The sequence below is a fragment of the Mesoplodon mirus genome (assembly GCF_964341445.2).
Source record: "Mesoplodon mirus genome assembly, chromosome: 8".
NCBI classification, from domain to species: domain Eukaryota; kingdom Metazoa; phylum Chordata; class Mammalia; order Artiodactyla; family Ziphiidae; genus Mesoplodon; species Mesoplodon mirus.
Genome location: NC_138984.1, coordinates 99,380,779 through 99,405,173, shown reverse-complemented (window position 1 = coordinate 99,405,173; position 24,395 = coordinate 99,380,779). Strand labels below are relative to the sequence as shown.

The 24,395-nt window shown below is 36.8% G+C and overlaps 1 protein-coding gene across 5 annotated transcripts in view; it reads right to left on the bottom strand.

Moving 5' to 3' along the window:
- WDR33 (WD repeat domain 33) overlaps window positions 1-24,395 on the bottom strand; it is a 105,800-nt gene that overhangs the window by 29,295 nt on the left and 52,110 nt on the right. The window contains exon 8 of one of the 5 annotated variants that reach the window (XM_082630773.1): window positions 13,900-17,100. The exons of the other annotated variants lie outside the window; for them this stretch is intronic. Within the exon in view, the coding sequence (XP_082486899.1) occupies window positions 16,895-17,100 (206 nt within the window). The 3' untranslated portion in view covers window positions 13,900-16,894. Of the gene's footprint in view, window positions 1-13,899; window positions 17,101-24,395 lie in introns of those variants that run through there. 5 annotated transcript variants of the gene reach the window in all.

Here is a 24,395-nt window from a genome sequence, read left to right as displayed (position 1 = left end):
AAGTTTCTCTTCACGTCTGAGAGCCTTCGGTGCTGTCAATATGTATTACAAATCTGACCACAAGCCTTTTTTTTCTCAGAATACTTCCCAGTCCCTCAAAAGACCAATCTGTGAAATTTTGAAATGCTAGCTTAGGATGTGGTCTGGCAATGAGGAACCTAAATTCAGGCCAGCAGACACCTCTGGAGCAGGAGAGGAGCAACTAAAGGGACCTTTAACCATACCTGTGATGTGTGTAATGTGTACTTCTTTTGAAAATTCAGAAGTAAGTATGGAGAAATGTAAGGATTTGACAGAGCTGAGTGGTAACACTGTTATAACTCAAGTGTTATAAAAAACAGTTAAACATACGGTGTCAGAAAAGCATCCAATATACAAACAAAAACAAACTCAAATGGCATAGGGGGTAGACACATCATAAATTTGCCCATCTTCTACTTAACTTACATATTTAATTTGCGTATGCAAGTAAAATGGTTTCTATTTATTTGTACCATGTATTTATATGGTACTGACAAAGGCTGACCTAAATGAAATTGTCAAGTAGGTTAAAAATTGAAATTAAACATACATCTCATAAGATTAATGCCATGTAACTACTTCTGGCATAAAGTGAAAAAAATTATGAATATATGACTAAGTATATAATTTCTGAGTCCAATTAAAAATTTAAAGTATTCAAAAAAAGTACAAGGCTATTTTGGAGAATATTTATCAAAGCAGATTAAAGCAAAGGAATGCAACAACCAAATATTCTTTCAGCCTCATTGCTGTTGTACTCCCCCAATTGCTGGATGTTAACAATCAATATATCAAAGCACTTCAGCCATTTGTCTGGGATGGGAGATACTTGGGGTCCCACGCAACACAGAAGCCAGCCACAAAGTCCTTTGTAAGAAAGGGTACACTGGTGTGTGCATGTGTGCGCATGTGTGTGAGCACGTGCATAATTAGTCAAAGTTCTCTAGTAAACATTTCTGCACACATTCATAATTCAATAGTAATATACAGATGACACAATATTCTTTTAAAGGATCAAGAAGAAAAGCATATAGCCATTGCTTGAAAAATTAGAAAGAAAATGTAAAACCAAAAACTCCTTTAAAAGAATGAGCAGGGGGCTTCCCTGGTGGCGCAGTGGTTGTGAGTCCGCCTGCCGATGCAGGGGACACGGGTTCGTGCCCCGGTCCGGGAGGATCCCACATGCCGCGGAGTGGCTGGGCCCGTGAGCCATGGCCGCTGAGCCTGCACGTCCGGAGCCTGTGCTCCGCAACGGGAGAGGCCACAACAGTGAGAGGCCCGCGTACCGCCAAAAAAAAGGAATGAGCAGGACTAGCAGAAAGTGCAGTACCTATGTGACATTAATAATAAAGTTATTAGTGCCAGCAGGTACCTTGGCCAAGAATGAAGAGAAGTCATGATTGAAACTCCTAATAAAGAAAAAGCAAAACCATTTATAATGATACTTTAGGGTACTTCTAGAGTAAGCCTTCCTTCTGAAAACAAGGTAAAAAGTATGGTGCACCCAGTTGGCCATCTTAAGGAGACTGTTTTTTTAAGTTGAAGTTTAGATACATAAAAGCAACACATAATCTTGGTCAAAGCAGAATTAATTAACCCCATGGCAATCATAGCCATGCACAGCATCAACTGTACTTTGAATCTCTGAGTTTTGCCAGACTATTCTTGGGTATATCTGCACACTTTTGGTAAATGTGGTTCCCTGTATAATCCTCTCCATCTACTACTATTCACCTCTTGGAAGAAAGGAAGGTACAATGGCAAGGTTACAGAAATTTACCTGTACCAGAACAAAAGGGTTATGTGAACCCCTAAATACTGCTGGGGGTAAGTATATAGCACATGATTCTAAGCACATTGTGTAATTTCTACCTATAACTAAAACTTTTCCTACAAATATTCATTTGTAGGAATTACACTCCAATTGGATCATTACCCTCCAATTGGATCTTGATAATTATCTTAATTTCTGTTTCAAAGCAGAAATAAGATAACGGAGAAAACCTCAACTGGGAGCTGGTCCTATTATCTAGTTTCCATCACAGTAAAAACATATTCCAATAAAATATTCAATAGCCCATAGTGATATAAATAAATAATAAATAAGAGGGGGAGAAGAGCTGAATTTCTCATACGTGAAAATTCCAAATAACTTAGGTTCACCCTCAAGGATGTGGAGCATAATTCCCAACCCCTTTGGTGTGGGCTGTGCTTCACGACTTCCTTTCAAAGAGAACTGTATGGAGGGGGGAGAAAGAGTAGCCTTACACTGGAGAACTCTGACAAACACTGCTTCAACCTGTTGACCAAAGTCAACATCAAGTCATGTTGATAGTATACACCCTCTTGCTCTGATGTGATAAAAATGGCACTTCACCTCTGTGATCTACCTCCCCAAATCCCATAAAACCAAAACCAATCATGAGAAAAATATCAGCTAAAACCCAACTGAGGGCCATTCCACAACTAGCATAATACTCATCAAAACACTGGCAGCAAGAAGACAGAGGAACAAAATCTTCATAGTGCTAACATGGGGGAGAAACTTTGAATCTAGAATTCTGAATCCAGCCAAAGCCTCATTATAAATGAAATGAAGACGTATAATAAATTTTCAAAATTTTGCCCATAGGTCTCAGAAAGAAAAAAAATTTTTGACCGTTCTAGAAATGTGGAAACCAAGTAATACTGGTTAGGAAATGTGAAAATCCAAAGCAGCTCAAATTAAACTTAACATATTATAAAGAATACCATTATTTCCTCATGGAGGTGTTTTAAAATCTGCCATCTTCTTGTACTTTGTTGAATGAATGAATGAATGAATGTATGATGAAAAGCCCAGAGAAAAAAACCCAAAAAACCAAAATTGTGTTCTTAGGAAAAACCGATCAGTGTTTCATTTTGCCCTCCTCTCTTGAGCAGCGTCGTGAATCACAAAAATTCTCATCCCACCTACAATCTACCATATACTTCCTTCCCTCTGGAAGAAATAACCACAAGATAAAGTGAGCTTTGTCCAACAGGTGCGCAGGTACAGTGTCAGAAGAGTTTTCTTTGGAATCAAGGAAAGGATAATGTTAAATATAGTTTAATTCATGTAGGTACTATGTTTAGTGCTCATGTGCTATACAATGGTTATTAGTAAAAAGATTTGAAGTGAACTTGATCTGTTTAAACCTCAAATGTCATTTACCATCTTATATAAGTTACTTAACCCTTGCTAAGCCTTTATATTTCCATGTGTAAAATGGACTACTCAATCATTGGGTTGTTTCAGGAATTAAATGAAATGTATGAAGCACTTAGCATCATGCCTAGCACACATTTTGAATAGTCAAATTTTAAAAACTCTTGTTTTGATCCAATCTCTGCCCTGAAGAAGCTCACCATAAGGACAGAGATTTCCATGTAGAGCTATTCAGCAAGAGCTGTCACTACCATGAACAGAGTATGGGAAAGCAGAAAATGGCTCGATTTGAAAGTACTTCCCACAAGTGAGACTTAAGACTTCGCTAAATTTCAGTCTTCAACTGACCCAAGAAAAAAAGAACACGGAGTTCTAATTACCAACATCCAACCTAAGTATTAGACTTGACCTAACGCCATTTCTCTCTGAGAACTGGAAAACCTACAATGGGGGCCATCATTGCCTTTATTATATTATTTTGACTGTGTTTTAAGACAGGTAATACTTTTGATGACAGATAATACTGTTAATTCCGCTAGACTAAATGGCAGTCTCCAATCCTGAGATAAAACCAATCACTTTTTTTTAATATTAAGTAAATATTTGAAAATTCTCTCTACATTTTTTTCTATTTTTATTAATATTAACACATTTCTAGGGGAAAAAAAACCTACGGGAAAAATACTAGGTTTAACTCAAGCGTCTTTCATTTATTTTAATTGATCACTTACCTCTAAATTCCCCCAAATGCCATGGATTACCTTAAACTAGAAATAAATGATTAAAAACTTATATGTATAATATTTCTTAAGAAATGGAGAAATGACAGAAGTTGGAAGAATACCAGGAGGGAGGTAAGGGAAACTGTCTCAAGGTCACTAATGTGAAGAAGGAATTGAGTCTTGGAATAAATCATGATTTTACTACTAAGTTAAATTATGTATGCAAGCCCCTTCCTAAATTACTTTGAAAGATTTACAGTGGATGCACTTATTTCCCACGACTGTCACTGACCACAAACGTTATAAAAATTTCAAAAAACTTCAACCTAAATGTGGGCAATTCTCCAAAAATAGATGGGCTCAGTGATGAATAAACCATAGCACAGAAATAAAATACACAAAGGGCTGCTGGGACCTTAAAAAGACTCTAGGCTCCAGGACAGCTCAGTGACGAAGGCTGTGATGCTGTAATGAGGGTAATTACAGAACTCTCCACAGAGCAACTTGTCCAGGCCCCTCCTCCTGCCTTCCCATTTATATAGAAGAGCTGCACTCAGCTAAAGCCAGACATCGGCTTTCTAAAACAAAGCAATATTAAGTCTGGGAAGAAATCCCAGAACAGGACTTAAGGCTGGAGGGAAAAGCAGCACAAAGCTTGTGCCAATGCTATACTATGACCCTGGAGGAAGGAAAGGAGAAGGGAGAGGAGAGAAAGAAGGAAAGAGGAGGGGAGATGAGACAGGAGAGGAGGAAAGGAGAGGGGGAAAGGGGAGAAAGGAAGGTAGTTCCATCCACCCAAGGGTGAAATAAACTGAGCACTGCATCTCAGAATACAACACACTTACTTTCTTACTTTGGCAACCGTGGCAGTAGCCCGTTTACTCCAAGACTGTCCTTCCCCACACAGCTCACTACACACACGCACACACACACACGCGTGTGCACGCACACAGAGTCCACAGTGAGGTCTATTATTGAGCAGAGAGTCCTTTGGGCCAGTGGACTTACTCAACTGCAAAAGAAATGAAAAACAGCTACTTATACTAACCAACACAAATCTTCATTCAAGTATTAGGCCAACCAAGGATCACTGGACATTTGAGAAAAATCAAACAGGAGGAAAGAGAAAGACCAGGAAAAAAAAACAGATTAAGTGATTCTAGGGAAAACAAATAGGAACAGACCCAACCAAACTAAACACGCATATACACTCATACACACACACCTCGATTACTATGCTGAAAGTTTTAAAGGCTATGTGCATTTCAAAAAAACAAACAACAAACCAGGCCACCATGAAAAATGAAAAGACCAGAGAACCACTAGGGGGTCCTGGAAATTAAACACGGCAGTGGATAAAATAAAAGTTTCATCAGAAGGGCTGAATAACAGATTGGGCATGATTGAAGATCACACTCTGGAAGATAAAATAAAAGAATTCTCCCAATACTGGGAGCAAAAGATGGAAACAGAAAATATGAAAGAGGTAATACACAGTAGATAGCTCCAAGAGGTCCAACATTCATATATCAAGTTCCATAATACAAGCAGAGACAGTACGAAATGATAATCAAAGAAGAAAAACCCTTTGACTAGAATAAAGATTTGAGATTGTAGATCAAAGTGAGCCAATGAAGATGAAGTTTAAAATCTTACACCTATACCCACAGTAAAATAATAATAATAATGATAAAATAAGTCCACAGAAAAAAAGAAATCATTTAAAAATCATTCAGAAGGGAAAACTAGGTTACATACAAAATAATGAGAACTGGAATAGCATATGACTTCTCATCAGCAGAACTGACAGAAGATAGTAGAAGCCTTCAAAATCCTGAGGGAAGAGAATTTCAAACCTAGAATCTGAAACCCAAACTATGAGTCAAGTATGATGGCAAATTATAGACCTCTCCAGACATCAGAATTTTGAAATTTACCTCTCAAGCACTGTTTCGGGGGGGGGTGGGGGGGTGGGGGGGTATATTTTTAATTAAATTGAAAAACAAAAACAAAAACAAAACAGAGTGGACTTAACAGGGGAAGGCAAAGAAATCCCAGTATGACTGCAGTCACAGGCACAGAAGACAATCAGTCCAAATTAGAGCAGGAAGTCAGAGAACCAGTTGAAGAATATCTTCAAAAATAAAAATAAAATGCATTTACTATAATTGCAAAATTAAAATTAAAAAACTTGCTACGATAAAGGCTTTTAGTGCCATTAAGAAAGAAGGGAAAGTAATTACAAATTATAAGAAAAACTAAAGCAAACTTAATTATGGCATTACTTTCAACAGTTTATAGGACAATCGATGTAAGAAAACAGAGTCTCACTTGATCTTGGTAATCTTCAAGCAGGTCAACTTTTAACTGCCATAGAGTTTATTATAAACCAGCTTGTACTACTTGTTTCTGAGATCAACAGGCTCATTCATATTCAAAATTCTACTTATTGGTTTCATTTTTTTTTTAGAACTGAAACCTTGGTTAAAAATCCTTGGAGAGATAAAAGGGAGAAAAGTAGAAAAGATACTGAGGGGCATAGATTTCCTTAGGTAACATAATGGTGAGTCAAGGAACATTGCCTAAAGTTGGTGGCCCCCCAAAATAAAGAACTAAGAACATTTAAAGCTATATGGGAAACTATCAAAACAACTACAATTCATAACAAAGCCCAGAAGGTAGAAGGCAAGGCTGGTGGTGTAAGTACTTGAAATTCTTCACCTTTCATGATAGGTAGTAAACAGACACTGTGTCAGGTAGATATACCAAGAAATATTTAAAATTCTGATGGTAACCACAGGAATAAACAAATTAGTTTAAAAGGATTATCCACATTCCATCCCTCTATGGTGCTGGAGAAAAGATTTTACCATATGTGCATTTTATTTATAAATTTTTAAAAATAAGCTTACATTTTTAAATGGTAGAAATTTCCTCAAATGTTAAGCCTACAGTATCTCTAGAATTTCTGGCTGGATCACAACATTCTTAAAGTTTATCATTAACGACTCCAGGATGGTGAGGACAACTCAGAAGTATCTTCCAAAAGTTTGAATGGTCATGCTCTGATCCATCAAGTTTACTGCTAGGATTCTATCCTAAAGGAAAATTTACTTAAGTGGGAACAAATATTAAGGTACAATGAAGCTTAGTGAACAACTTTGTCTTTGTAAAACTTCTTGCAAATCCTAAATGTCTTGTCACTGAGAATGGTAAAATAAGCAAGCTATGGTAGATACACGCTATGTAATGTTATAGAGCAGTTACTTTAAAAAGACTGGAATAGTAATGACACGGAAGAATGATCATGACATACTGTGTTGTGAGAAAAGCAAACAGCAGAAGAATATATGTAGTATAATCCCGTTTCAGTAGGTTTTAAAAAAAATTTTTTTTGTATATGCGTAAGAGTTGTAGAAACATTCACACCAAACTATTAATGGAATAGTGATGACCTCTGAATGTGAGATTGGAAACAGGGAGGGCAAGACACTGACTTGTTACTTCTAAGTGTTTGAACTCTTTATGAATGTTTATTACCCCTGTAAAAGGCAGAAAATTCTCAAGAAAACATCGTCAACATTAATCCTACCCAATTCTTTCCTTACCTTTCCACCCCTCCATTCCCCCAACACTGATGCATAATAGATCTCAGCCTTCCATATGGCACATGGTAGGAATGTGTGAATCCAGACATTACAATTCTCTCCAAATCTCACTTCCACGTGATACAGAGAATATACTTGTTGTCATGCATGACTGATGAAAAAAATGCATCTTAAAATGTTGCATGTGGTCTTCAGCTTGGTTGGTTAGGAAATGGTGCTGCTAATAAAGCCAAGGTTGCAAGTGATATCCACATATAGGTCAGTAATTGTTATGAAGTCAGCCTGCATTTGTACTCATCATCTGTCATCTTTCTGGTGACAGAACAAGATGTGGAAAAATCAACATAAACCCATTTGAACTAGTGAGAACACTTCTTAAAAGATACATACTGATAGTGGGCTTCAGTCTCTTGGTTGTATTCTGAACACATTTGTGTAGACGTATGACCGCAGTTTATACATTTCTTTGCCAGTCAACCACACTAAGTTGTGTCATCAGTGTTTCCCAGAGAGAGAATGCCGGTTAACCAGGTATCTGCAGCAACACTGCCTGTCTGTGCTCTGTGGGACCAATGTGATGTTGGGATGTGTGGGACCACAACGTTCTGTTTCTGGTCTTTAATTCTCATCTTCAGCCGTCATACCAAACACAAAATCAAAGTAATGTGGCAGAGTGAAGGTTTCTCAACCTTAACTGTGCTTGAAGAATGATTTTTCTTTTACTGCTCATTTTTAGAAAATGCAACTATATAAGGAGAAAATCAAAGACTGAAGAAAAACAGAATATATAATATATAAACAGAACTTATAATGTGACTGCATTGCTAGAAATGGAGTATGTGATTTTGATCTAACTTAAAATGTCTATTTAAAATGCTCAAATAACTCACACTGCAGAGATCTATCATTTTTTTGGCCATTATATCCTTTCAAGATATTATAAACCTAGTAAAAAATAGCAATGGGAAGAAAATTCTGCTGCATCTACAGAATAACTTAGTATATCTTATATTCACCAAATATGAATTTACCTAACTAGAACTCAAAAAAAACAGCTAGTGATTCTCAGGAAAGATTCAAATGTATTATCTATTCAAAATCCAAACAAGCAAGCAACCAAAAAAAGGAACAGAACTTTAGGGACAGTGCATGGGGAAAGGTGGGAGTGAATTATTGCCTTAAGGTAATGCTGTGATTGTGAGATGACAGTGGAAATAAAGTATGAGGACTTATATAAATAAAGCTTTAAAAAATAAGTCATAGTTCCATTTCAATGTTATTTATTTAAATGTGGCTTACAATACAATTAATTTTATCAATGACACATCTAAACCTAAGAATCACTACTGAAATAGGATAATCATATGACAACCCATCCCAATTCTTGATCTAGTAATCTCCTCTTAAATAAACCCTTTATAATATCTTTCCTAATCAATTCCAACTTCCTCTTAAACCAAATTAACTTAAATGTGTTACTTTCTTTACACCCTCCATGCTTTTTGCATCTTTCCTAGCACATATATGACCTTAAGCAACATTTACTTCATGCCTACAACATGAGAAGTGCCTTCTTCTGTGTACTTCTGGGACCCTCACAACAACCCTGTGAGGTAGGTACCATTAGCTCCACTTTACAGAGGAGGAAGCGCATACTGAGAGAGACTGACCTGCCCAATAGCAGAGCTGGGATTCAAAGCCAGACCTGCTGCTCTCAGATGAGTAACGTTTAAAGTACCCCAGATGAAAAAACAAGGATTGCCCAAGGAGAAACTATGACTGTAGCCAGAATTTTGGAGCAGCTGGAGAAGAGGTTTCGACAACATTAATGATTTCTTCTTCCTTGTCACTTAAACACTGTAAGCAGCAATTACACTATATTCTCTTATACTTTATTTAAAAAAAAAAATTTTTTTTTTGGCCGTGCCACATGGCATGCGGGATCTTAGTTCCCCGACCAGGGATTGAACCCGTGCCCCCTGCAGTGGAAGCGGAGAGTCCTAACCACTGGACCACCAGGGAATTCCTGTATTCTCCTACATTTTAAAGGTAGCAATACACAAACAGAAATTTTACCCCTCTCTTTTTTATAGAAAAAAAAAAATGACACATTACAAACAGACTTACACTCATCATTGACTATAAAAAGACACAGTAAACTGGCACTATTTCACAACAACCCTTATGGTAAGTGGATAGTTACAAAGAAAACACAGATGCAAATCTACTGGTTATAGTAAATAACATGAAAAGTGAATTTTGTGGGGATCATGAAAATGGGTTGCTGCCCAGATTTAATTTTAAATTACAAAACCTTATCTAGACACTTTAAATCAAGAGAATGTACCACAAACCTTGTGCCTAAATTACATGAAGATGTATTCTGGCATCTACATTTGGCCCAGATCAACCATATTCTAATGCTACTACGGCTCTACTGGAAGCATCAGGAGTCCGGAAGCTGTGCAGTCTAAATCCTTCCTTCAAGGCTTTTGAGATTCTCATCAACATGCAAAGCTATCGTGACGATTTCAACGACAAACTATGATTGCGTTCTTTATTTCTACAGGAAACTTCTAGAGACCAGTGGCAAAACTAGTAGTGCCACATGAGGAGACTGGTTTCCTACAGTGTGTCTGGCTTGTCTAACGGAGCGAGACAGTTTGAATGCTCTAATCATGTGACACCATCCTAATGTGCTCTATACTTTTAATAAGTACCCACAGCCAAGTCTTAATTACAAACCGAACTTTTCTAGTATTAAAACTTACTCAGTTTTTACCAAATGACAAGAAGATTCAGTATTAAAAAGACACCCAGTTTATTATTCAAGGTAAAGATTCAACAGAAGAAGCCTATCTTGCAGTTTCCTAGGAGACAAATGTTGTTCTGAAGACCTTCACATTTAAAAAAAATTATCTCCAGACTTGCAAGAACAGATGCTCCACAAATACATGATTTTTAAAAGCTACCACTTTCAAAATCACAAAAATGGTAAGAACTACCTCATTAATCATAGGGATATTTTTCTATGCACTATAATACAATAAGACAATGCTTACTTTAGTATATGAAATTAAGGTACCATTAAAAGTGATGCTTTTAGGGCTTCCCTGGTGGTGCAGTGGTTGAGAGTCCGCCTGCCGATGCAGGGGACACGGGTTCGTGCCCCGGTCTGGGAAGATCCCACGTGCCGCGGAGCGGCTGGGCCCGTGAGCCATGGCCGCTGAGCCTGCTCGTCCGGAGCCTGTGCTCCGCGACGGGAGAGGCCACAGCAGTGAGAGGCCCGCGTACCGCCAAAAAAAAAAAAAAAAAAGTGATGCTTTTAAACCAAAAATCTCCAGCTATCACTTGTATTGCTCATGAAGACAGGAATAAGTGCTTGACTCCCTCCTCCAAGCCCAGGGCCTGGCACCTAGCTGGGCACACACTGCACAGCAATTACTTAAATAAATGAATAAATATACATTTCTTTTCAGTGATCTTTGATGCACATGAATAAACTACAGGGTGGAGTTTCAAAACATGGTCCTTTTTTTTGCCTTAAGTCAACCTGAGAGTTCATAAAGAATTTTACAATTATTATAATTATTAATTGTAAGGCTTTTTTAAACAGTGTTCATAGTCTTAAAAACCTTTAAAATCCCTTTGGTGTATACTGCTATGTATTATATTAACAAAGACAACAGAGAAAATAAACAGTTGACTCTTCCCAGATCTAAAGAACTCCTAAAGTATGAAAAACTAATTCCTAGACACTAAATTTAGTAAAATAACCCTAAGATCCCCAGAGAGATTAATGCAGCAAAACTGACCCATCTTATTTCTTAAAAAAGGACATGTTTTTACCCACTAAAGGTACCCCGTGCTTTTCGAAAGTTCGCTTTACACCACTTTGCTTTTATGAAGGATCTACATTAGTACAGACATACCTCTAAGATATTGTAGGTTCGGTTCCAGACCACCATAATAAAGCAAATATTGCAATAAAGCAATTCACATGAATTTCTGATTTCCCGGTACTTAAACTTATTTACACATACTGTATCTATTAAGTGTGCAATAACAGTATGTCTTAAAAAAATGTACCTACCTTAATTAAAAACTAATGCTATTGGAAAATGGCACTAATAGGCTTGCTTGAAACAGGATTGCCACAAACCTTCAATTTGTGAAAAATGCACTGTCTGTGAAGTGCAACAAAACGAAGTACAATAAAACAAGGTATGCTTGTACCTGTTTTTGCTAACAGAAAGAAATCCAAAGAGAATTTCTGCTTTTGCAAAAAATGGCAAAAAGCATCTGTTTTGCAGCAAAATCGAGACAGAGGCAGTGGACACCCTGAGCAACAAGAGTGGCGCCACCAAGCTCCTTCCCTAGGAACTACACTCAGCATCTCAGCGGCAAGCCATGGTAGTCTGCGAGCACCTACACTTTGTCTCGATTTATTTTGTGCATCAGTTGGCAAGCTGAGTCCTACTTTAGGATAGTGGGGGAAACCTGTAATTACTTCTAGCCAGCTGAAAACTGGCATGATTCCCAACTGCTCTGCTTTGTAAAAATATACCTGTCAGTATCACCACAGCTTGTTCAAGTGACAGACCTAACAGGTCACTGCTATTAAATCCTGACCTCCCCCAGCTGGTCCCTACATAGTGAGAAGCCAGTTGGACTTAAATGCTATTGGGGGGCTGGGGGTGGGGGAAGCAGTTGCTGATCTCTGAGAACTAACCTGAGGCTCACAGCTAAGCCTCCATGTTATTAAAAACTGATCCGACATTTACAGCTAAACCATTTTGTTCTCCTGTTGGACAATCTCACTAAACATCTGTATCAAATTAAGTCATTCTGAGATCACGATGACGTGAAACAAAAACAAGGTCCTGCACAACCTGCAAAATACCAAACATCTCTCTTATGCTAAAAGAGTGATAGCCCTCACTTCTTTGAACCCTTACGTCAATTACCCAAAGTCCAAATCCTGTAATATAATCTTTATAATATCCTCTCTTACTGGGATACCCTGTGGTTCCCTGTGGTCTGTGTTCTTTGCTTAAGACGAGTAATAAATCCAATTTGTTCAACTAAAGGTATGCTCCTGGTGGTCTCTGACTCCAGGCACTTACACTTGTCAATACTAATGGTAGAATAAAACAGACTAAGTGTTCTGGGGTTACAATATGACTCTAAAACATGCCTTATTAATACACATCTCATCATCCACAGGGAGGTAAGCTTTGGATGATTTTGGCATAAGATTTCTTCCTTTTTGCTTTCAATGTCAAAGCCATGCTAGTATGTGCTGAAGAGTTCAGATAAAACAAAAAGCATTACTGCCCATCATACTGAGAAGGCACAGGAGATGCCTATCTAGCCCAGCTGACCAGGAGAATGAGCAGGAGTTCATCACGTGTCATCTCCACTGGAGGCATGCTCAAGCATCTGGGCTACACCCAGATTCACAAGTATTTTTAAAAAAGGGCTCCAGGAAAATACTCAGCAATAATAAAACCAAAGGTATGTAAGGAAAAGGTGGAAGAAAATAACTCTTTAAAAAAAAAAAGTGCTCACCATAACTACTGGAAAATCTAGATAATAGGTTAGTATGAGAAGAAAATGAAGATTTTCATATGTACTTTTCCACTGAAAGATTTTTTTAGATGTGCAAAAGTTTACAGCTGAACGTTACTTTTGTAAGAATTAATCACATCCAGACAGAGGTTAAAAAAACCAAGAATGCCAACTTAAAACGAACAAGTTTCTATAACACAAACAAATCTACTAGGCACGAAAATCAGCATTTTGTCAAAAGTTTTTTTAAAGCTAATCTATTCACAACTATATGTTTAACACAAAAGTTAAAAACTAGAAGTCTTAAAGAACCTGAGGATAATAATTTTTAAAAAGCCCCTCTCTGGCCCAAAGAAAAAACAGAAAACATCTTTTAACTTATCAACTATAAAATCCGCTTTAAAAGAAAGAAAGAAAAAACAAACTATGAAAAGAAAAATCACCCATTCCTTACCTTCCAGATATAACCAGAAGATTTTCATGTCTAAGGCTGGGGACAGGCGTAAAGGTATGCCTGTTCCCCTAGTGCCTACTGTGTCCTTCCTGGCCACAGAAGATGTGCGTTTGGAGTCTGAGATCCCAAACATGAAAGTCACTGTCTTCACAGGCACATCATCTCCTAGGAACCTGCACTGTGCGGACATTTCGGGTGAGAGAAAACATTCTCACCACCACTGCCCTCTAACACGTAGCACACAAAGTGATGCATACATTACAGTCTGCTTTCCCTTGTCACAGGCACTACCGTTTACTTTCTATGGGTCGTGAAAACCTGGTTATTCAACGAGTAGAAGGAGCAACGATTTAAGCTCATCTTCTGATGCCATCATGCAGTTGAAAACCATGACTTCAATATAGCAATAAAAAATGTTTAGAAGTTTGTTCAAAGACAATATACATTATAGCATGTAATGTCTGTGTAACTTATAGTAGGAAAAGGAAGTTTGTGGTAAATGAGGTAATAAAAGATTTTAGGGGACAACGGGCTAAATATTCATAAGTTACATTTTACAGTAACCTCCTCCGTAAATCTCTGCTAAATTTATTTTTTTCAAGAAATGCAAATTTATTGCCTGCTGGATTTTAGCACATTTAATTCAAATGTGATTGTAAGATAATGATGAAGGAAACACCACAATATTGACTACTCTCTCTTTACAGTCTAGACCTTAATAACAGTGCCAAGCCTTGTCCTTTACAATTATCATGGTCCTTGGTGAGCCTCCTCCAGGACTGAAACTCTCCTCTACCAAACTGAGTCTTTCAAGCACCTATCATCTCACAGGCTTCAATCTCTAATATCCAATTCCCAAATCAGAACTGTGTCAACATCTTATTTTCTCATGGTGGAAGGATAGCAGATTTTCCTTTTTTTAAAAAAAGGTACAAAAGTAATTATATCCCTAAAAAAAAAAAAGGTACAAAATATAAAGGAAAAAACTACATTTAAAACACTTAATTCAAAAAGTTAAAGTATTTTATAGTAACATTTAATGATTTTTCTGCTAGAATTTAATAAACCAAACAAAATGCCTAGTGTACTCTTGAATCTTTGTTTTAATAAAGATTTTATTTTTACCCAGAAGACCCTTGGTGATTTACATTTGCATGGCACATTAAAACATTCAATCTGTAAAACTAAAAATGTCCTCAAAAATTAGACTAAGCCACTTGAAAAAGATGTAAATGGAAGTTTCCATAAATCTCTGAAAACTAAATGATCTGATTTGACCATTACAAAAAATATGTAAAATATTTACAACACCAAACTTCTGAAGTATTTCAAAACATTGAGGGCCTACAGAAAGAACATTAGAAGCGGGCGGTGTACTATATGACCTCAAGAAAGAAGCAGGATTTATGTTCAGAAATCATCAAACTTACAATGAATGCTCTTTAACTTCTAATACCTCCTGTAATATCATCCTGTTTGCTCTTAGAATCACTTTATCAGTTGGGCCCCTATCTGCTACATCCTATGTAAGGATCTAGATCCCACCCTGTAACAAACTCCACCAAAGACTTCTGGGATAGAATAGGCTACACGCCCAGCCAGTCGGCTGCCAGCTGGCAAGTTGGATGGGATGGGGAGAGAGGATGATCAGGAGGCTGAAACAGTTGATACTAGATTTCTATATTTAAGCCCTGTCTATTGTGACAAAAAATATGTGGAATACACTTTCCCCAAAACTTCTAACTTACTGCTTATCACATTCCTCATCAAAGATGACAAACAGAAATGACATTTTACCAGAGCTATCACTAGCTCACCCAACTTTATTATATTGCTAAATGGAGTCTGAAGTTTAAAACTGTGATCAAATTCAGTCAATAGGAAAAAAAACCCTGTTCTTTCCTCAGAGAAAAACAAGTGCTGTCCCAAGGAATCAATCTAGACACCGATTACCCCAATCTGCTGCAGTGTGATAAGCTGTGGAGACTGCTGGATCTCAGTTACTCAGCACTACGTTCCCCAGAGTACCAGGCCAACTTACAAAACATCTGAAGAAATGAAAGAACTAGGGAAATGCTGAAAATGCTGCTTAAGGGACAAGGTCATGCCTTGTAAATGTATCAGCAAAAGAATCAAGCTCAGCGTCTTGACCAGTAGGTAATCATTAAATATTCAATTCATCTAACAATTAAAATAGAATCTTTAAATGTTTCCAAATGAGATCTTAAGATCTAAACTTCCCTTTACTCTTTGCCCAATTCTAAGCGCTGAATTTTTTACACCTGAAAACATTAGAAAATCACGACAACTGTTTAAACAAGTGCTCGTATTTATGGACTACCTGTAAATAAAAACTTGTACTACTGTAAAAACTAATGACAATGGCTGAAAAATATTTAAATGAGAAAAGCAGAATACACTTCTGAAATAACCATTTTAATCCTTAAATAGGCAGAGACAGGGAAACAAGTTCTGAAATTAGCTTTGGAAATGACATAATAGCTGGCATCCACTGAACACTCTTTATGGCACTAGTTAAGTGCTTCTTATGAATTAACCCATTTACTTCTTGCAACTTAGTAGGCTGGTACTATTATTAATCCCCATTATATACATGAGGACACAACCCCAGTAATGTGACTTACATGGCTGCTAACAGCTAAAACTGTGAATCACATTCAGATTGTGATTGTAGTAATACACAATACTATCTTTTTATACACTAACTTCTGTTATGTAGCAGGAAACTAGTAAAAGAAGCTAATCAGAAAAAACAGTACAACAGTATTTTCAAAAGAGTACAGAAGCAAATCAAGGAAAGGAAATTAAGAAAGCTCCACACAAGGGAAAGTGAGATGATAGAAACCACAAAATGACAAAATAAAAAACAGTAGGAAAAAAGGAAAAATAATTTAATGAAAATATCTTTGAAAGTCTAAACTACCTAATAGAAGGCTTAGGTGGAAAAGAGGCAGGAAGGAATCTTTAGAGTGCTGAAAACACTCTGTATCTTGATCTAACAGGTGGTTAGATGAGTGTGTAAATATATAAAAATATATCATACTGTACACCTAGGATTTGTGTACTTTACTGTATATGTATATGTATAATATGATCTAAAAGTATAAATATTTTAAAATATTTTTTATAAGATGAGGTGGCTTTGAGGCTCCATTTACTTCAAGCAACAGGATTAAATGATCTAATGTCTCACCAAAAATATTTTTAGAACAGAAGGTGGCAGTATCTCCTCATGGGATAATATCCCATCCCCTTAACCCTTTGTAATAAATGTATCCACATGCTTGACTTTCAGGCTTTTGGGTCTGCCTTAAAACATGAAACTACAGGGCTTCCCTGGTGGCGCAGTGGTTGAGAGTCCGCCTGCCGATGCAGGGGACGCGGGTTCGTGCCCCAGTCCCCGGTCCGAGAGGATCCCACATGCCGCTGCGCGGCTGGGCCCGTGAGCCATGGCCACTGAGCCTGCGCGTCCGGAGCCTGTGCTCCGCAACGGGGGAGGCCACAACAGTGATAGGCCTGCGTACAGCATAAAAAATAAAACAAAACAAGACATGAAACTACAGTTAACAGACAACCTAATCCAGGTTAATTATTATCAAATAGAACCATCCTCCTGAAAAAGGAGTGCATTCTATAATCTCCGTAACAGTTGGCAAAGCTAAACATAGCACAACTTCAGCAAAGGAAAGCCTAACAGCTCACAGAATAGCCCATTCTCTTTTCAACAAAAAAGTTCCATAATTAAATCCAAATATCATGTCCTATTTTCTCCCCAACCCCTTTATTCTAGACATATATACAATAAATCCAATCCTACTTCCATACAAAAGCCTTTAAATATTCGAAAATGACAAAACTTGTCTTCAATCTCTCTTATCCAAGTTGAATACTAAACTTCCCTTTACTCTTCCTCATGATTTCCAGATGCTTCTGCATTCTAATCATCTCCCATCAATAATTAAGCCCCATCGTTCTGAACATCACTTTTACAAATAGGGGAAGGCATGACACCTCAAGAATTCACACTTATCATCTAAAACCCACGATCGTTTTTATATGAACTCTCATAAACCAGTCTAATAAACTCCAGAATTGAGGGTGAAAACCTAAATACAGAACTTTACATTCATCTCTATTTCAAATTTAACATAATATTTTTCTATTAAGCTTAATATCACACTATCTTCTTGAATCCTGATGAGATTCAAGAGGTTCTCTCTAGATGAGAATTTCTGCTTGTAATTTTGAATTACCTGTAAATTTGCAAAGCAAGCTGTCTTTAATAAACAATGTTAAAGAGGACAGAGGCCAAGCAAAGGATCTTGCAGCGCTCTCTGCGTACTGGCCTCACAGGTAACAAACCACCAATGAAACTGTTTTGGAAATGACCAATCATGCAGCTATAAAGCCATGATCCTCTACCATAACTCACAGATGAATTCACAAGATTGACTACGGTTTGACTACAATCTCCTTCAGCTCCTCCGGTAATTCTAGAAAAACAGGGTTGTTTTAGCAGGACCTCTTCCAAACCACCAGTTTTCAATGGAAGCAGTAATGTCCCTTAATGAGCATTTTGTAAACTTTTCTTCTCAGAGCCTGTATGCATGTGCACTGGTGCCTTTTAAAAAAAGTTTAATGTGTAGCAGTTATTATCAATGAAGTTCATTTCAGAAGAGTAAGAGTTAAAACTATTTATTAGACAAAGCAATTAATAGGCTTTACAGGACCAAAACCAGCTACTCTAACCTTTGATGACTCCTGGTTATCAAAAATTACTTTTGTTTAATAATATATAAAAAGTTTCCGCTCCAGATAAAATATTGAGCTCCCAGGTATGAAGTTTCTTGGACTCACCTTTGTACTTTGGTTCTGCACTCATGTAGATTTCCCTCAGTATTTCCTAATTGTTTTAATGTGGTGGAATACTTATGGTTTCCACCTTTGACAAAACAAACCTGGAAACTGAGTGAGGATTCCCACAAGCTGTCCAAGGGATATGCCAGGTGCAGAAAATGCTGAAGGTTTAACTCTTGAACAGATAATTTAAAAAGGAGAAAAAAATACATAGCCTGAAAACAGCAACAACTTGGCCACTTTTAAAGCCACATATCCTAAACTGGATCTCTACATGATGTCTGCACTTTTGCCCACTCAGAAGTATAGACAAAGGGGCATGCACTAGTCGGGGGAGGGCTCTAATAAAGCAGCACACTGGGCTATGGAGAAGCTCTACCTACCCCTGCTCAAAGGCACCTTGTGGTGGCTGGCCTTCCCTGGGGTTCCCTAGAACCAGTGCAATACTTAAAAACAACAAGTTAAAGCAGATACAGTTCACAGGGCTAATGCAAGTAACATGGTATTCTAAAATCATGCTAAGAAGGTAAACTTCTCTCAAAGAGAACTATATTAGATTATATTCAGCGGAAAAAAACATAAAGAGGCCTCAGCAGATTGATTTTGAGACATAGTAGTGTGTTCTGGACAAATTAAGACTATTTTATGACACAATTTGTAAAAAAGAATAAATGACCAAGAAAATACCATTTCTTCCTTGAAATTCTTCTTCTAGTTTCTTTATAACTAAAGAGATCACAGCATGGTAGGTGCTTCTTAGAAATTCCTGAGATATGATTTAAATCAAATTTTAAGATGGTTTTCAGATATATAATAAAAAAGTGAGTAAAGGGAAAAAAATGACTATGAAAAAAACAATATTTGTTTTGGTACTTAATGTCCCTAATTGGCAAATAACTTATTTGTGGTGATACCATATTTTAATCATATACTTTTATTAAAGGATCTACCCAGTAGAAATGAAGAAGCCAAAAGGGTATTTATCTACTTTTATCAGCTCTTTCAAAAGCTCTGAAATTTAACTTTAAAAACTATCAAAAACTTGATTAGCTGAGGAGCTCTATAAGAGGGTAACTAATTCCTCAGCAAATAGAAATTTAAGCCTCACTGAAGGCAGACTGAAGCAGACAATTACAGAATATTTACTAAATGCAAAGATGAAAACTGACTGCCTAGATTACGAGTCATAGTAATTTGTTGCTGTCAAAAAACTGGAATCTTGGGGCTTCCCTGGTGGCACAGTGGTTGAGAATCCGCCTGCCGATGCAGGGGACACGGGTTCGTGCCCTGGTCCAGGAAGATCCCACATGCCGCGGAGCGGCTGGGCCCGTGAGCCATGGCCGCTGAGCCTGCGCGTCCGGAGCTCGTGCTCCGCAACAGGAGAGGCCACAACAGTGAGAGGCCCGCGTACCGCAAAAAAAAAACAAAAAAACCTGGAATCTTTATACACAAAAGAATGTCTGGAAATAACTCTTGACTCTTAATTATAACAGTCAATAAGACAGTAACAGTGTGTAGCACTGGCATCCCAAGAAAGCTAAGATCTATTTTCAAGAAGTTTTTGCCACATTTGTGCAATATCTTAAGTGTAGAGTTAGAAAGGACAAAGCCCAGCATAAAAATCTAAAACAATTCCTGCAAAACTGTGAATGGACTATATAAAATGAATATTTCAGGACACTACTACACTAATTTCTTCAAATAATTTGCTTTAGAAGTAAATGTTAAGTCTTCTTCCCTCTCATGATATACCCAAATAGTTATTTATCAATACACAGGAGAACCTACCATGATCCAGTCTGTTCAGGAGAGCAGAGGGAAAAGAGCCTTAAATAAACGCTTCCTCAAAATAAGGAATCACAGATAAGAGAAAACAGGTGTCAATCAATATATACATATGGGCCCACATGATTGTTTGGATGATGTGCCTGAAGTACTTTTAATATTAAAACATGCTATGTTAGTGGAAGGAGTTATTCTGCTATAGGCTATTTATTTTAAAGGAAGCTGGGTGTTTGTTTTTTGTCTTGGAGAGAACAGAAAGGATTTTGTGGAATGTTCTGTACAAATACATTAGGTCCATTAATCATAAACTTCATGGTTTGGCAATTTTACTTTAAATAAGTAAAATTATTTCCCATGAAAAGCATCAGAGGGGACTTCCCTGGTGGTCCAGTGGCCTGCACTTCCACTGCAGGGGGCATGGATTCGATCCCTGGTAGGGGAACTAAGATCCCACATGCCGCAGAGCACGGCCAAAAAAAGAAAAAGAAAAAAAAAAAATCAGAGATTTTTTTGAACACTCAGACTTTGTAAACATGTCTTTACACAGTTCAAAAACACACTTTTTGAACCGAAAGATCTTTGCAGAGGAGTTTATCTCATTAAGAACCACAGCCAAATACAATCAGGCATGGATACGCAGGACTTAGTAAAAATGCTAACAGTATTCTTTTTCATAAGCTGTGTACTCGGGTTCATTTCCTCTCCATGAGTGCTATATTTTAAAACTGAAAACAGATCTTACCTCCTGAGTAAGTCTCAGTACAACTCCTTATGTCCATGTTCTATTTATATAACCTAGCTTATAACTCACCTGCAGTTTGAACTATTCATTGTGGTTTTTTGTTGTTGTTGTTAAATATACATTGAAAACCTATAGCCTATATGGACAGCTTTAAAGAAGAATGGTAAAATAAACTTGAGTACCTAAATTCTCTCTACCCACACTTCTCTCCTTTCCCCCCAAAAAACTCTACAATTCTGTCATCACAGCTCAGGAAGACATTATTACATCCATGCTGATGATATTTTTAAAACATAAAAGAGGCAGTTTAACATAATGAATAAGAGCATGAACTCTGGAGTGAAATAACATGGGTTCAAATCTGAGCCTCATCTCTTATAAGTTATATTACCTTGGGGAGGTTTACTTAACTTTCTTGTACCTTGGTTACTGATTCGTAAAATGTGGAATAAACAGTATTTATCTCATAGGGTTACTGGTAAGATTAAATGAAGTACTGGTTACTGGTAAGATTAAATGAAGTATTTAAAATATGCCTGATACATAATAAGTGTAATGTGTCAGCTACTGTTGTTAAAATCAAGAAGGTAAAACAAAACTAAAGCATGCTAAAGCTGATAAACTGGATTCTTTTTAAGTTATATAGAATATACATGTTATATATCATATAATATATAATTATGCTTCTCATTAAAATTTACTCTGCATTCTTACTGATTCTACATTTTCAATCTTTCACATTTTCATTTTAGTCACAAGTGATTTGCTTCTAACTTTACACTGATAAAACTACACTTTTTTTTTAAAACTATACTTCTAATACTCTCATGACTCTTCTCCCCTAATATCCAACAATATTGTTTGTGACAATATCTTACCTTTCCTACTAAACTTTAAGAAGCAGGAGGGTAGGAGGTCATCATACCTTATTTTCTTTTAAATTTCTTCTACCTATGATAGCATGCATATAATATATGCTAATTAAATAAATGGATTTTAATGCCTCTATTTCTCTTGGAGTCAAGTGCATAAACACCTAGAGGCTCATTTAGACTCATGTATTCCTGGTGCTTAAATGTTATTTTAATCCCAGTCCATAATTTGAGTGCTGCAATTCATACTAGAAAAGGATAAATGTGTATAAATTATGCTGATTTACATATGCTTTGGAAATGGGTGGACATATACATGGTACTTCTCAATGTTGCAGTATATTCAATTTCACAAGTGTTTCCTTTTCCCATCTATGGACCAAACATTACAACTTCAAAGTAGCGAATCTGGCAATAGATCGATGCTCATTTTTTGTTAAAAAAACTGATGATTTTCTCTTGTGTAACTTCTTCTTTTTCCAAGAAGCATAAGAACAATCTCAGTAAGGACACTAAAAAGCAACTGTAAATTCTGCACTCACAGGGATCCTGTAAGCTTATAGCTGAAAGACTGCATTAAGAAGACATGAGAGCTGTCTTCAAATACTTAAAGGGCTGCTATGTAGAAGAGTACAGACCTGATTTTTTGTGTTCCAGAAGGGAGGACAAGTTATAAGAAAGTGGGTTTCTGATATAAAGAAAGAACTTTCTGAAAATTAGAGCTACCTAAAATTGAAAAAGAGATTCATGTGTGGTAGTGAATACTGTATCACTAATAATGTTTTGTGAGTAGAAAACTGGTTTTGGGGAATGATGTAGAAAAGTATTAGATAAAGAGTTGGACTACGTGATCACAACATCCTCCTCAATCAAAATGTTCTTGGATTTTCTTAACTTAATCCCAAGTGATGGTCTGATGCACAACACTAACATGCCTTCGGAATATGCCTACCTGCCTGGCGTCACACAGCCTATGTAGGCTACATGAACATCACCCCCTTTCTATAGGGCAACTGACATTTTAGAGGCCACCCTATCTGCTTAACTCTGTGATCCACCTTTCTCTCTATGAACAGAACTAAATTAAGTTCACTTCAAATTTTATTTGAAGAATTTCACATCAATCCTTGAGACAAGTGGAGTTCCATCATCCCCTGATCCCCAAGCCACCAAGTGAAGAATAGAAAAACTATAACAACATTGGTTTCACTATTTTATAATCATCTCTAAAGTTCAGAAAATTTAGAAAAATGAGGAATGACAGAAAATGGATAATTGGAAAAACCTGTCTACTACACCAGATCCACTATCAGAACTACTACTTGGGTGGTATAATTAACTTGGCTTATATATTTATACTTCTCATATACTCACTGAGGTACAAAGAAAAAAATCATGACCATAAAACAAGTAGAATACTGTTTAAAGGAAGTAAAAAACATGAATAAGCTAGAATACAAATCCTAAAAGTACATGCAAGTTCATTATACTCTTGTGCATGTTTGAAATTTTCATAGTGAAAACTTAAAAAGAACACCCACATAAAAAATAAAATTCAACTCTCAGTATAGACATGATATTGGTGTATTTTTTAAGCTATAAGAACAACAGGTAATGATTCAGCATCCACATTATCCCAATCTACCTGGACTCAAATCTGAAAATATTTAACTGCTAACTAATAACTCATGTACACTAAATTTCAGAAGAAAAGTTCTTAAGCACTATTTAGAAACAGTTTCATTACCAAAACTGAATAACACTTCATTGGAACCTGGGATTGAAAATGCTATCTTATAGCAGCTTTTCTTCTTCTTCTTTATTTAATCCAAGATGCAGAGGGGTTTTGTATCAGACTTTACAGTTATTATAGTCCTAGGTCACTGTAAAATTAATGGTTTTGATCCTTTAGAATTACTTTCAATAAATAAAATTATTTGGTTTCCTCTATATTTCTTAGGATTTTCAAAGCCTGGAAAAAGTTGTTTCCCTTATCACTGTTTAGCAGCTAAGACTTCTACTAATAGTGAGGAAAGATGCAACATTAGTGTAGCATTAGGCTAGTTGTCAAGTGACAGGATGCTAGTCCCGGCTCTGAACTACTTTTACCTTGAACATGTCACTTAAGCCTTCTGGGTCATGATGCTCATCCATACAATAACTCAGATAAGATGATTTCAAAGGCTCCACCTAGTTCTGAAGCTGTACAATATTATGACCTCATTGTCAGGACACCCCTTCACTATGACAGGTGAAGGTACTATATCCTTATGCTAGCTATCACAATACATTACTGTGGATAAAACCCACACAAAATGTGCAAAGCCAGGAATGTTTAAAAATTGTGATTTAAAAAAAATACTGGCTTGAAATACGGGTTAAATATCAAGAATACTTAGCTTCTTGTCTAGAAAGCATCAACACTATATGCTGTAAATAAAGCTCTGAAAAAGGTATAAAAAACTTATAAGTCAACCAAGATAGCTCTGCCGACTCTTGAACAAAAAGGGCAATCTCTGAATAGTAACTGCTTGACACCCAATATCTGTGGCACC